The sequence below is a fragment of the Hyaena hyaena genome, unplaced genomic scaffold (genome assembly GCF_003009895.1).
Source record: "Hyaena hyaena isolate Hyena2069 unplaced genomic scaffold, ASM300989v1 scaffold_348, whole genome shotgun sequence".
Lineage (NCBI taxonomy): Eukaryota > Metazoa > Chordata > Mammalia > Carnivora > Hyaenidae > Hyaena > Hyaena hyaena.
The window spans coordinates 139,951-155,310 of record NW_024080981.1 but is presented as its reverse complement, the minus strand read 5'-3'; the positions used below and the strand labels follow the sequence as shown (position 1 = coordinate 155,310).

The following is a 15,360-nucleotide window of genomic DNA, read 5'->3' as shown; positions in this document are numbered from 1 at the left end:
TTACTTCTGGAAAAAGGCAGTGGTTATCTGCACTGCTGGGAGATCGCTAATCTGCTCATACTCAGGCTCGGTGTTAGGAATCACTGACAGCCTGTGATTTTTAAGTCTGACCATCATTAATGCCCCCTTGAGGAGCAGAGAGGTGGGCCATTTTACTTCAAATTGGCTGCCATGGAGAGTCAGTGAATGGGCCAGGTAGGGGAGAGGGCCTGCAAAGAGGAATTCTCTGTAGGCTTATATTTGAGGAATGGGGAAGGAAAGATACTCTCTTGTTGCTCCAGCTGCTGCTGCTGCTTTCCCCTGACTCCCATGGCAAGGGCTGTGGGACCTCCTGGGGAACGAGGGAGGCTGCCCACAGGGTACCAGCTGGCACCTACAAGTTAAGGCAAACAAGCCAGTAGAGCACATTGAAGAAGAAGAAGGTCACTGGGAAAATCACTCGTGAGTAGTTATCCAGGCGGTAGATGTGGATGAAGAGGCGCCCCTGCTGCCAGATACTGCCCTCACACCTGGGGACCACACAGAAGTACTTCTTGCACCACTTGCAGCAACCACCAGGGCGCTGGATGCGGCCGCCGGGGCTGAGAGACTGCTGGGCTGGGCAAGATGGGCCCTCCTCTCCATCACTCTCATCAGACTCCTCGATCTGGCACACGAAGGCATCAGGATGCTGGTGGACACTGGCAGGGAGAGGCATAAGGGCACGGGCACGAATATTTGGCTGAAAAGGACAAGGAAAGAAGTGGGAAAAAGTCAAACGAAGGTGAATCAAGCCTAGCTGCTGCCTCAGGATTTCTAGAGATTCTGGCCTTGGCACACTGTTCTTTGTCCACCCTCTGTAATTCCCAGCATCACATCAAAAAGTTTATTCAACTCCCCCTCAACCTCAGGTTACCCCCCCCATCACTTGGTGAGCTGACCACCCAGGTGTCATGAGTACAAGTGCCCTCACTTGCATGCCTCCACACTCCAAAGGCTTGCCACCACTCCCATACCCAGGTCATACATGGCGAAGTTTTGGAGAAGCACAGGGTTTTGTCCGGTGGTAGGTCAGGAAGTTGAGCACGGCAAACTCCATCAGAGCACAGAAGCAGAAGATGAAGCAGATGGCAATATAGAAATCCAAAGCGGTGATATAAGAGACACGTGGGAAATTCTTACGAGAAAAGGTGCCCAGTGTGGTCATGGTGAGTACAGAGGTTATTCCTGTGAAATCACAGAAGTAGAGGTGGGCTCAGCTACCGATCCCTATATTACACTCCTGAAAGGCCCCTTGAGAAGGCAATTCTGTGCCCATTTGTATGTATTACCCACTTACCTAAAGAGGTTCTCGCTGGAGCAGAGTCTTTCTTGATCCAAAAGGAAACCCAGGAGACCATTGTTGTCACAGAAGAAGGGACATAGTTTTGAAAGGCTATAAAGCCAAATCGCCTGCTCACATTGAAGAAAAGCGTCATGACCATGAAATCACCTGAAGACATAAAAAATACCACTTCACTAGAGCACTTACATGAGTGTCTCCCCCAGGCAGAACATGCATATTAAGGTCTTGGTCGGCTCATGGGATCCCCACCACAGTCCTAAAACAGAGTCACATTATTCCAATGCCACATAAAAAGAATCAGAAGAAGCCCAGAGAGGAGACTCACTGTAAGACCCATGGTCAGTTAAGAGCTAAGCCAGGGCCACAAACTTCATTGCTTCTTAATCATCCCACTGCCCCACACCCTGCGTCTGTCTTCTCAGGGTGACCGAAATGTCAGATGAAAGTGAAAAAATCAGTTAGCATTCTACCTATCAAGACCGCACAACTAATGTCCAGACGGCTGACTGAGACCTTCACATCCATTAAGCTTCAATATTCAGTCTGCAGAATCACAGCCTGACACTTGCACTACTGGTCTTTACAATGTATACTATACTCTCAGGGGATGAATTGAGAGTGGCCTGTGCTGTGGTGGGAAAAGCACAGATTCCATTTGGCCTCCTTCCTATTCATTTGTATGCTGGTAAAATGCTTTAGTTGCGCTGTTGTATCACGGCCAAAAGAACTCACCTGCCCATCCCCAAACCTCTGGTGGTTCCATATTCCACAAAAGCTACAGAGTCAAGTGCACACTCTGTAACCTCATACTAAATAAAGCCCCACCATGACCTGGCTCCAACTGACATCTTACACACATGCAAACACATACCTTCCTGTAGGCTCATCTCACACACTCTCAGATTCCCTGAGATAGGTTGCATTGTTGCACTAATATTCAAACCCTAGACTCCCTGTTCTTAACCTATTATCCTAATCCGAATTGTGTTTTAAAAAATAGAAAAATTAGCTGAAACTGAAAATTGGGGCATCATGTCCTTGATGTTGGCTCTTCCCTTACAGAGTGATGGCTTTTATAGTACCTAATTACAACCTACACCTCTAGTTGGCACCTTCTATTAAACCCTTCATGCTGCCTTATGCTCTGATATGATCATCCCAGTCTGCATGCTCATCAGGACTCCAGAAATTCCGATGGCTTTCCTCGAATCCAGAACTTCCCATTTCACTTTCAGTATCACATAAGGTTTGTGATAGCTCAAACTCTGGCTCTTTACTGAAGTTAAGCTCCAAACTTCCACCTAAGTGATGCTGTAAAATTCCTTGGCTGGTGTTAGGTGGTGTTTTAAACCACTACAAGGTTTAGAGCCCTCATGTAAGCCCTGTGGCTTGGCTTTTGCCCATCCAAGGCCAGCATTGGCTGGAACCTAAGAGATGCTCAGTGACACTTGCTACTGACTGACAACAGCTTTATAAAGCAGTCCAGAACACTAACATGTCTATGTGTCCTTCTATTTTGGAAAGTAGATCACCTGCCTAGCAGGACTGGGTTTGTTGAAGCTAAATGAGAAGAGCAGCCTTTCCTACTCACCTTGGCAGCACTGACACTTAAACGGCAAGGCTTCTCAGAATCTTCCAGAAAAAAAGGCAAGGAAGTGGCTTGGGGTCAGTAGAGTATCTGTATCCAGAGTAGTAGCTTTGGGATAGACCTCCTCCTCCAGGCCTGCTACAGGAACCACTCACATTTAGCCACTGGCCAGAATGTATTTATCAAGTTCTTAGTTCTCTTGCCTTGGGGTCTTGACTACAGTTTAAGACACCCTTATTTAGCTAAAACGACTCCATTCAAAACTTACATATTCTTGTAAGACTTATTATCCTATCAGCTTTTTCCATATTTATTTTATTTACTCCAGCCAAAGAACAATCTTCCCACTGGTTAAGATCTGGAAAGCTGAGAGAAGGATACTAATACACAATTTCTTATTTGTGAGGAATGAAGGAGCATGGGTAAAAAGATATATGGGGCAGAGGAGCCAAAGCCAAAGTAAAACAAAATACCTACCACCAAACGAAAGATGCTTCTGCTCTGATCTCATTTGGCCAGGACAGAGCTGGTCACTGTACCATCAGAGGAATGCAATTTAAAAGACTGTGTCCAGAGGACTGGGACTAGAAGGATGCGTGGAATCAAAGCTTTGCAGAACAAGGGAAAGAAAAGGAACTAGGCTATAGAGTATAAAAGATTGTGACCCAGGGCTGGGACCAAATAAATACGGGTCATTTAATCTTGACCCCAGAAAAGAGTGACTGGGCTTACCGTAAGTTCATTAGTTCTAGGGGAAAAGAACTAGGTCCAATGGGTAGGAGTTTCAGAAACTTCAATTTCAGATGAACAGGGAGAGTTTTCCAATGGACAGAGTTGTCCAGAGAAGGAAGAAATTCTCTTAAGAGAAAGTGAACTCTTGGTCATGGGTAAGGTCCCATCAGGGTCTCAACAGCCACCAGTGAAAGTTAACTCACTCACTGCAGGCAAGGATGGACCCTCTGAAAGCCTCCTGAAGCAGTGATTCTCTGGTTCAAGGCCCAAGGTGATAAAAGTAGCAAGCTACCCCACATTCTGAACCCTTAGGAGCGGAGTACATAAATCTGTTTCAGATAGAGAACTACCCAGAAGCTGATGGGAGCAGTTTGGGACCGGCCTCAAAGAGAACTATGGTACTGGAGAAACTATAATTCATAAGCAACTAGCCTCTAACAGAAGAGAAAGAAGCCCTCCTTTTCCCCCCAAGAACCATCCTCTCTCCTAAGGAGGGGCAGCGCTTACCTATTATCATTACTTTGGTGATGATGTGAGCTCTGGGGTTTTGTAGCCACTAGGCAACCATTTTGAAACAATGCAGAGCCATCTACTAAACAGAATCACTAGTGACTGGAAAGCCCCTGGGCCCTGTGTCTTCTGCCACTTTTGATGATGGGTCTCCACCTGCCTGGGAAAACTGAGGTGCAGAAAGGCAAGAGGCATGCTTATGGTTAGCTGGCAGAAGAGCACGGATCGGAAGTCAAAGGTAGTATACCCAGAGACCCTGAGAAAAAGGCATTTGTAAAACAACCCTCTGCCCCTGCCTTAGTACTGTGGAAGCAAAGCTCTGGTGCTGGGAGCCGCACTGGCCTCACTGGATGACAGTCACAGTGAGGACATGGCAACGCTTGCACAGCTCCTGCCATGAGAAACGAAAACTGGTATCTCCTTCTGCTACTACTGGCTCGTGTTGGAAATGAGACTGCCGGTATTGACCAGACCTCACAATATTCCAGATCAGACTCATATTCCCCACACAGATTGCTCATAAGGAAGAGCATATTCCTGCCTCTTCAAAAGAGATTTTAGATGAAAGCATTGTGGATGATTGTCAAAAGGCTCTTCCTATGGGCCTTGCAGACCCAAGACTTACATAATAAAGGGGGCTAAGAACACAAGAGTTACAATTGAGTCTGGCCCTGAGACAAAGAGCCTAATTTAGAGTTAAGGACAGATATCCACCCCCACCCAATTGTTTCTGCTTGGAGCACTGGCCGACCCCGCCCCCCCCCCCCCCCCCAGGCATTTGTTATCAAGTATTTGGAGTGACTTATTCTGGTCTTGAATATGCTGATTGCTCCCTGTGAAGGAACCTATTGAGGGACTTCTTTTGTGATTATGGGAGCAGAGGTGTTTCCTGAAAGACCTGTTTGACCCCTGAACACAAAGAAGTAACTTCCCCCTTTTTTATGCTAAAAACATTGTCTTTTATGCTAAAGATACCTTCCTTACCCATAGGATAAGCATCTAAATCACCTACCTCAATCACTATTGATAAAGGTTATGCATGAGTCGTCTACAAATCTGTTCCGGGAATTTCTTAGATTATCAAAGAAGTTTGTCATCAGAAATCATTGTCTAAGGCAAATGACACTTCTGTGCGGTCCCCCAAACACTTAATTATAAAATAAAGTTGAGCCCCAGTCAGAGCGGAGATGCCTGCCTGGTGACCAGATAGAATCTCGGGGCTCTTCATTCCTCCCTCGCCGACACTGTCCATCCTTCAGGGACCCCTGGACCTCGGCAGGAGCCAGTCTCAGACACTCTGGCCAGAGGAGCATGACCTATCCCTCACCCTGTGACCAGCTCAACAATTGCAGCTAAAGTAGATTTTCTGCCTAGCCACACAGAAGCAAAGAAAGACTCATTCTATGGCAAATGGCTGGTGGGGTGACTGGCTCTATCTGCATTCTGGAAATGACGAGGGCACTGCATCCACTGCCCTGACGTGGTCAGTACATGTGAAGAGGGTTTCCAGGGCTACTCTGGGAGCAACTTGGGGAGACCCCTTAGCTTCTCATTCAGATTACCTAGGAACATAAGCAAAGACACTCATATCTAACTGGAAGCTGATGCTGAAGAGACCCAGGACCCTCTCCTTTAGTCCTTGTTAGGGGCAAAGTCAGAAAACCAATGATAACCATGTCCATGCTGAATCCACCGTGAAAGCTTTGACAGGAATCTGTGCTTGTCAGAGCTGCTCCTTTAAAATAGATGTTGATGCAGTAGCAATTGTAGTTGCTGAAATTTCCCCCATACTATCCCAGCCCTCACCTACCTGACAGTAGAACTCTAGCCTCTGCTTCCCATTAGGACCGACTTTGTTTCCCACTTAACCCAGCTAGGATTGGTTCCGGACATGGAGAACTCACATGAGCTCCATTTCCCAGTTATCCAAGCAGGCTGGTTGTAACAGTGACCTAGAAACTGGGGATGTCTGGGTGGCTCGGTTTGTTAAGATTCTGACTCTTGATTTTGGCTCAGGTCATGATCTCACAATTTGTGGGATCAAGCCCTGCATCGGGCTCTGTGCTGACAGCATGGGGCCTGCTTGGAATCTTCTCTCTCTCTCTCTCTCTCTCTCTCTGCTCCTCCCCCACTCTCACTCTCTCTCTCTCTCAAAATAAATCATAAAAAAAGATGTAGAAACTGAAGGGTCTACATGACAAACCTAGTTGCAAATCCTGACAGAGAGAAACTTTATCTACTTACCTATCCTTTCAGGGACTTGGCAAAGCACTTACTTCTTTGCAGATGAGACTGAGATGTAGTTACAAAGTCTCAGTTTCCTCTGCAAACAGTTGTAAATGCTTCACATTTACAAGACACAGTCATGTTCTATAATATTTCCATGGGATGATTACATACATTTATATGTCTGGATGGCCACTTCAATCATCCTTACCACCCCCTTACCAGGCCTCTACTAAGCCCTGGTTCCATTAGTACACATACCAGCTGGGGTTGAGATAGTTTCAGTAATGTTGGTCACTCCTGTAAAATCAAACTGAAAGAGCTTCCAGGAATTCTTCTCATTGATTTCAAGCTTGAAATCTTCCCATTTGTAGATCATCTCACTCTCAGGATAGGAAACTGTAAGGCAACATGGGGAGGGTAATGTGAGACTGGGAGCCCGAGCATGGAGTGTGAGCAATGCCTTGGAGTCCTGACTCTGGCCTCATGAGCTGTGGAACCTTGCCTCTTACCTCATTGTTGAAATCCACTCAATACGTGTATTTATTGAGCATTCCTTAGTACCAGGCTCTGTGCTGGAAATATAGAGAGAAGTCTTGCCCTCATTCACATTTTATTGTATAAGATAATAAGTATACATCTGGAATTGTTGGAATTGCTGAGGAACTTCCACCCACGGGACAGTGGAAAAACAGAAGAGGGAAAGACCACCTGGAGACAAACCCAACAAAGATTTTATAGAGTAGTTGCCCTTTCCAGTAAATTCTAAAAGCTGAGTAAATATTCTCTGTATGGGTGAGGCTGAAAGGGTGAGGAGGGTGTTCTATGCACAGAAAGGTGAATATGCCTGATGGATTATGGAAATGCCAAAAGTTCAGGATGACTAGCTCACAGATGCTGGGTGAAGCATACAGGAATGGGTAGCAGGAGCCTGTTAATGAAATACCTTGAGAGTCATTCTAAGGAATTTGGAATTAATCCATGAGATTTCAGGGAAGATTTGAAACTAAAACATGACCTGGTCTAGACGATGCTTTAACTACGTCATTCTTGTCATTATATGAAGATGGCTTATTGACAGGGAGACCCGTTTTAGGAGGCCAGTGTAGTAATGCAGGCACAATAAAATGAATGAAGGCAGGAATCAAAGCTGTGGCAGTGAGAATGGACAGAAATAGGATCAACAGAGACTCAGGAGGGAAAACCAACCAGATGTGTTGATTGATTAGATGCAGGAGGTGATGGAGAAAGAAGCATCAAAGTTCTTGGCTTGGACAACTGAGTGGCTGATGGTGCCTTTCAATGACACAAATGAGAACATAGAAGCAACACATTTGTTTTGGAGGTAGAGGTTGGGAGGAAACAATGTATTTAGCTCTGGACATGTTCAGTTTTAAAGTGAAGATGTTGTGAAAGCCCAAGTGGAAGATGACAAAGACCTAAACCAAGGTACTGACAGTGGAAATGAAGAGGAGCAGACATACTTGAATTACACTTCAGAGGTGGGTGACTGACTTGAGATGCAGTGGAAGGAAGACGGAAGAACCCAACACAAGGTCCAGGTGAAGCAACACAGTATTGTCAGCAAGAAAGGAGATGGAGGAGGCTCTAGGCAAATCTGGCACCATTTTAAAAGAAAAGCAGAGGCAGAAAAAATGTAAAGGGCAAGGATGAGAAAAAAGAAGGGGCTCAGCATGACTCTGGGGCCCCAGAAACCTAAGGAGGTACTCACAGCTAGAGAAAGACAGAGGGCAAGAATGAGAATCCATTGGAAATTTGAGCATGTGAAGTAAACATCCAGCATCAATGGTCATCCTGGAAGGGAGAAAGGAGCCTCATTAGGCTGGCCCTGAGCATTTAGGTTATCCACCCACCTTGGGCCTGGGGACCACTACCAATGAGTGGCAACAGTGGGATTTGAAACAAAGAGCTCAAAGGAGAGATAAAAAAGAAGAACAGCTTGAAAGTATCTGGCTACTTTGATTTACATAATCAGAGAAATGTGTGGACTAACTTAGATGGGCTTTTGTTTCTTGCCCATCCCAGCTTCTAGGATTTGCCAAAACTCTCTCACTCTCTATCACCTTCATACCTCATACCACCCATATAAAGCCTTCCCCGGTCAAGCATTCAAATGTCCAGCCTGTTCTTAGACATCTTTTCAACTGCTGTGCCGCTGCTCCTCCTGGACAATTCCATCGTCATAGATGTGTCTTTTGTATCCAGTGTCCACTTGGGATGGAACTGTCCAGGCAGCGCAGTCATACTGTACATTCTTGTGAGGAGACTTGTGGAGTAGGAGCCAAGTAACCGGGTACCAGTCCCAGGTATGCCATGAACTTGGTGTGTTGCCTTAAGCAACATCTTTCTATTTTGAGGCCTGATGTCTGTGTCTACACATGAGAGGGTTGAGCTCATGGTCTAGGAAAGCTGGACAGGCTCTTAGAAGTATCATTGAGGATGACACCTATGTTCGTGGTTCTTTGGTGGGAAGAGTCCCAAGAGGTAATATTCCAGAGGCTTGACATACCTAATTGTGTACAACACCTTGCCATCCTTGTGGATGCGAACCATCTGGTTGGGCATGGTGATCACATGCTCTTGGGTCCTCTTAGAATTCCTAAAAAACGTGTCCGGGATCCATAACTGGCTCACCATGTTGCCATTCAGAACAAAGCTCTCAAAGCTGCCATTGTAACGGAGGCGTTCATCATACCAGGTCTGGCAGAAGGTGATGTCAATGGTGTATTCCTGGCAGGATGGATAGAAAAGCACACATCTAGATCTGTTCTTTGAACATTCCCATGCCATCCTGTCAAGGTCCTATCAAGCAGATAGGAGACTACTTGGGTTTGCACAGAGGAAAGCAGCATGTATTAGGCTATAGAAATTTTCTATTTCCAGGTATTCCCAAAAGAAAGGAACATTCCCAGATAAACAACAGTCAGGGAAGACACATTTCATCTAGATACAGACAGGCAGTGCTGGTATAACTGCACAGGCTGGGCTCATCGCATCACCGCCACCTTGTAGGGTTATGGTATTACTCCAGCCAGCTAAATGCTTTCTCAGCCCCCACATTTCCATAGCAAAACAAAGATCTCAACTCAAAATAATTTTAAACATTTACAAACACACACCTTTGTTTTTTTTTTTATGTTTTAATGTTTTATTTATTTTTGAGAGAGAGAGAGAGACAGTGTGAGCAGGGGAGGGTCAGAGAAAGAGGGAGACACAGAATATGAATACAGGCTCCAGGCTCTGAGCTGTCAGCACAGAGCCCGACCCGGGGCTCGAACCCAGGAACCATAAGATCATGACCTGGGCCGAAGTCGGACGCTCAACCAACTGAGCCACCCAGGCACCCCCAACCTTTGGTTGTATATAATGACGTTTCCCCTTTCAGCTTTTATTTTATGGAGCACAGATGTTAATTAACCTCAATCCTTCATTCTCCAGAGTTATATTTAAAAATGAAGAGTTTTGAGTCATAAAAGAGGTTTGTATTTAACCTCATGTTTTTTGAATAATTGTTTTGTTTTTCCTTTTAAACAAGGGCACCTAACTTCTGAAAGTGTGTGTGCATATGCATAGATATACCTATGGTTACTTATTCTCCAGATGATACTGTCTATCCCATAAACTGTCAGTTAAACTTCAAGAAGAATGTTTATTAGGAAGAAGCATGAGAAGCCAGAGATTTGCACTACTGGTATTGAAGGGTAAAAAAGTAGACTGCAACAGAACTGCAAGCAGCATGAAGAGCAAGTGCCAGACTTAGGCCAAGGGGGAACCTTGAGGGTTACCCAACTTTCTTTATTTCAGAGGTAGGGAAACTGAAGCTCAGAGAGAAAAAGACCTGTCCAAAGTCACATAAAGACAGCATACTAGTTCTGATGCTCAGAGCACCATTACCATGGCCTCGCCCTGGGATGGCCTTCACTGATTTCCCTCTTAACTGCTTATTTCACTTGCACCAACAATCCTCTTGGGGACCAAGGTCCAATTCTCCCCTATAGAATCCCTACGTCTTTCCCCTGAGTTATCCTGCATCAAACAATGAACACTAACCACTAGGCTTTGCTGCCTAGTCCAAAAGGTGGTGACAGCCATTGCCAAATTGCCGGAAGCTAGCCTCCCAGACTGAGAAGGTTCCCTGGAGTAGTCCAGAGAAACAGAGAGAAAGAAGCCTAGCTACCATTCACAAAGGAGCCCACAGCCCTGCCCCACCCAGCCCCACCAGCTTTCATAAGTGGCTTTCAGAGTGGTTCTACAGTCCCAAGTAGTTGGCAGTTCCAACTTGGCACACAGAGCCTCCTTCATTCCCAGGCCATGTGAACTGCTTGGTAGCTAGGGGAAGGATTCCCTCCACAATCCACACTATGCTCCTGCTCTATGTTATAGTGTTTTAAATGAGCACCTAATTTCTACTTAACAAGATACCAATTATAAGTTCATTACACAGCAACTGATAACCAACAGTTCAGCTTTTCCCCCAGTTTGACCAGGGAGCTTGGGTTGTACATCTTTTTTTAAATATTTTTTATTTATTTCTGAGAGAGAGAGAGAGAGACAGCATGAACATGGGAGGGTCAGAGAGAGAGAGGGAGACACAGAATCTGAAGCAGGCTCCTGGCTCTGAGCTAGCTGCCAGCACAGAGTCTGACGCGGGGCTCGAACCCACAAACCGTGTTATCATGACGTGAGCCGAAGTCGGACGCTCAACTGACCGAGCCACCCAGGCGCCCCGGGTTGTACATCTTTTTTAGCTCAGCTGAAACTCTAGAAATTCAGTGCCAAGGAATCGGCTTAATGAGAATTTCCCACAACAATTATCATATCAAGAAGCCTTAGCAACTGTTGGTGCTACGATGGGCAGTCATTTCCAGACTGGTCACTGCCTTGTAAGCTCAGGCTACAGGTCTCAAAAATTTAACCAAGAAACTGGGAGAAACAAAATTTGATTTAAATCTCCATGCTGTGGGTTCAGGTTTCTCTCTTTAAGGACTAATCCTGTGCTCTACACAACATCTGATTGACTGAGGGCTGTTGTAACTCCCTTCAAACAACCATACCCCTTCTGTAACAATGTTTGCTGAGAGGCTCAATTGCTTCAAACATAAAATGAGGATCCCAGTGGTAGCCTTGCCTGCCACACAGGCTGTCATGAAGATCCAAGGAGACAAGTGTGCTCTGTTCATTGGCGGTGTGAGAGAGACACACACTCCCTCCTTACTAAGTACAAAATTCCAGTGTCACCAGGGAAAAGTACACTGTATAAGAACTAAGATCTCCCACAGTTTTTAAGAACTATTTGGAACCATGTAAAAGATCAGACTTCTTGGGGGAAATTTAATGCCATGAGTATCTGGCATCTTCCAAAGGTACTGGAAGGTATTGGCCAAAGGAAAATCAAGCTGTTCACTCCTCTTTGGACCAGTACTGTGTTGCATGCCAGGTTCAGTGACTACTGAGTTATTACACTGTATCACCTGGGCTTGTTAGGTATCAGGGGGAACAGTGGCTTTTATAGGACATCTTTCATAACTCATTTGCTCAGTTAACCTATACCGAGTCCTTTACATCAAGGAACCCATAATCAAGAGAGCAAAGCAGACATAGAGCACATAATTACAATACAGTGAGATAGGAAAGATCAGTTAAACAACTATGATATAAGGTAGAAAAATATGAATGCCAAAGAGAGGGGTGTTGTCTGAGTAAGAAGGGAGTAATTAATAGCTGTGGAGGTAAGGGAAGATGCCATGGAAGAGTAGCTATTAGAGACAGACCCTGAAGGATAAAGCTATGACATGTAGAAAATTGGAATTGGCATTCCAAACAAGAAAGAGTTTGAATAAAGACTCAAAGGTACAAGGTGATCTGGGGACACCCATACTCTAGTGTGACTAGAGCATGTGGTCTCTAAAGGGGTGAAAAAAAATAAAGCTCTGGGTTGGCTCCAGCCATGGAGGGCCTTGACCACTAGAGTGCTTCAAGCCAGGTCAGAATTGCAGGAGGCACATCACTCAGGAGGCCAGGTCAGTAGGTGGACTGGTGTTGGCAGAAACCTTGAATTTTGCATATTTCAAGAAGAGATAATAGAGGCTAACTAGGTAAAGTCCTGACAGTGGAATGATAGCAATGGAAAAGGAAAGAAAGAACCAGGCCAAAATTAGAGAAGTAGTCTTAGAGCAAGAGTTGGTAACTATAGACTTAAGCCTATAAAAACAATTATCAGAAAAAAAGAGCCATTCCGTCGTGATGTTTATTTTGTTTTTATTTTTTTGTGATATTAAAATTTTATTTCTTTTTTCTTTAAAACTTTTTAATGTTTATTTATTTTTGAGAGAGAGACAGAGAGAGAGACAGAGACAAGAGCATGAGCAGGGGAGGGGCTGAGAGAGAGACACACACAGAATCTGAAGCAGGCTCCAGGCTCTGAGCCGTCAGCACAGAGCCTGATGCGGGGCTCAAACTCGTGACCCATGAGATCGTGACCTGAGCCAAAGTCAGATGCTTAACTGACTAAACTACCCAGGCGCCCCTCTTTTTTTCTTTTTTTAAATTTATTTTTGAGAGAAAGAGAGAGCAAGTGAGGAAGGGGCAGAAAGGGGTTGGTCAGAAGATCCGAATTGGACTCTGCTGACAGCAGAGAGCCCAAAGCGGGGCTTGAACTCATGAACCACAAGATCATGACCGGAGCCAAAGTTGGACCCTAAACCAACTGAGCCATCCAGGTTCCCTTTGAAATTTTAAACATACGTATTATATTTATACAAAAACAATAATTATAATTATAATATATATATTATAATACATGCTTATAAAGAAGAATAACAATCTGTGTCACCATCATTCAGCATAAGAGATAGAACATTGCCAAGACTTTTGACTTTTTCTTCATGCCTCACTGCAAGCCCATACTCCTTCCTAACCCTGTGAGAGGTAACCACCATTTTATGCTAAGTTTTCCCTGGCTTTTAAAATAATTCTTCTACATACATAAGCACAAAAATGATATATGTTTATACATCTTATACATGGATGCCATTCTGTATATATTCTTCTGTGACTTGTTTTTTTTCTTAGTTTATTGTCAAATTGGTTTACATATGACACCCAGTGCTCATCCCCACAAGTGCCCTCCCCCATGCCCATCATCCCCCTTCCCCTCTCCCCCACCCCCAGTTTGTTCTCAGCATTCAAGAGTCTCTCATGGTTTGCCTCCCTCCCTCTCCCCAACTATTTTTCCCCTTCTTCTCCCTCATGGTCCTCCGTTAAGTTCCTCCTACTCCACCTATGTGTGCAAACATATGGTATCTGACCTTCTCTGCCTGACTTATTTCGCTCAGCATAACACCCTCTAGTTCCATCCATGTTGCTACAAACGGCCAGATTTCATGCTTTCTCATCGCCATGTAGTATTCCATTGTATAAATATACCACATCTTCTTGATCCATTCATCAGTTGATGGACACTTAGGTTCTTTCCATGTTTTGGCCCATTGTGATGTTTAAAGTTGCTTTATGATTTTTATTTTGAATGAAACACTAGAAGATACGGTCAGGATTCGGAAGGTCCTCTTCAGATAGCAAAGGGCTTACCTTTTCCTGCCTTCCAAAGTAAATGTTGGTTACAACATCCCCTCTCCAAAACAGAAACAAAACAAAACCACAAAACTCTTCTTATGGACACACAGAGTAGAAAAAATAAGTATGTCAAAGACCCCCAGGAGTCAGCTTCCTGAGCTATACACTGTAATAAAAAGTCAGTACTCACCATGTCCAAGATAGAAATAGGACCAAGGGTGTTGACAGAGAGCTCAACAGTGACCACAGTGGGCTTTTCTGTAAAAGAAGCAATAGTGGCAGAGGTAAGTGTCAAAAAAGGACATGGGACAGGGGAGGGTGTGGCCAGAGGGGTGAACAGGTGAAGGCTAGAGACATGGTTTCAACCTCCACTCCTATTTCTTTCTTTGTTCTTTCATGGCAAGATCCAAGTCAGACTGTTAAGAGCTGGACATTCCTTGAAGGCCTGTTATCTAGTCCACTCATTTTACAATTGGAAAAACTGAGGATGAGAAAAGAAAAAGGTCTAGACGTAGGCCAAGGGTACCACTGAGATTAGAGTTGATATGTCTTACCTGACAGGTCAGCAACAGATGTTTCTGCCCATGTGCATGGCAACCTCACCTATCCCCTAGGCCCATTATCCAAACCTATGCCCTCAACTTCCTGCTCCAGGAGGCGAAGAACTAGGTTCTGATACTCACCACCAATGCCAGGGCGCAGTTTATAGTCATAGTTATTCAGGATACTATTCAGGATGTGAGTGGCTGCTGGCAGTTTGCCAAGAGTGCTGTGGGGACCAATTAGAGTGGGCTTTGTTTCTTCAGAGAGGAGCTTCTCTTCGGCAGCCTGGGGGTGGGGCCCATAGACATCATCATGGGCAAAGGGTCCATTTTCTGATTTAACATGAGGTCCTTCACTCCTAGAACATACAAACACAAAAAATGAAGCTCTGTTCTCCACCCTGGAGAGGCCGCAGATGAGGCCTTTTGGGATAGAAACAAATCAAAATAAGTCTGCAACCTAAGACATCAAGAGTGACTGGTAACAGCGAATTTTAAGCCACTAATATACTATTTGTTAATTACTCTTTGGGAACTTTGGGGACTATCCCTCCTTCATGGTAGTTATTTGTTTTTAACCCCAATAACAAAACCAAGCTCGAGATTTTAAAAGAATTTCTTAGTGTAAGATGAAGAGGGCATTGGTATGAGCTCTGGCCAAGTTCTTCTGCCATTACTAGCATTATTCTAGTGTCCAGTCTGCCTGACCAGCACCACTGGGGAGCAAATGGGCAGGCACAAGGCCAGGTTTCTGAGGAACACTCAGGAAATCCAGAACAGCCTCTCCCACAGAGGACTAGAACACCTTGGGAATATTCTGGATTTCCTTTTTTTTTTTTTTTTTT

At 44.8% G+C, this 15,360-nt stretch overlaps 1 protein-coding gene across 1 annotated transcript in view; it reads right to left on the bottom strand.

The window, feature by feature from the left end:
* Nucleotides 1-346: 346 nt before the first annotated feature.
* Nucleotides 347-15,360, bottom strand: part of GABRE (gamma-aminobutyric acid type A receptor subunit epsilon) — an 18,532-nt gene continuing 3,518 nt past the window's right edge. The window contains exons 2-9 of the mRNA XM_039249894.1: nt 14,657-14,874; nt 14,164-14,231; nt 8,911-9,131; nt 8,113-8,195; nt 6,642-6,779; nt 1,319-1,471; nt 1,007-1,206; nt 347-721 (exon numbers count right to left, since the gene is read on the bottom strand). Of these exons, the coding sequence (XP_039105825.1) occupies nt 374-721; nt 1,007-1,206; nt 1,319-1,471; nt 6,642-6,779; nt 8,113-8,195; nt 8,911-9,131; nt 14,164-14,231; nt 14,657-14,874 (1,429 nt within the window). The 3' untranslated portion in view covers nt 347-373. The remainder of the gene's footprint in view (nt 722-1,006; nt 1,207-1,318; nt 1,472-6,641; nt 6,780-8,112; nt 8,196-8,910; nt 9,132-14,163; nt 14,232-14,656; nt 14,875-15,360) is intronic.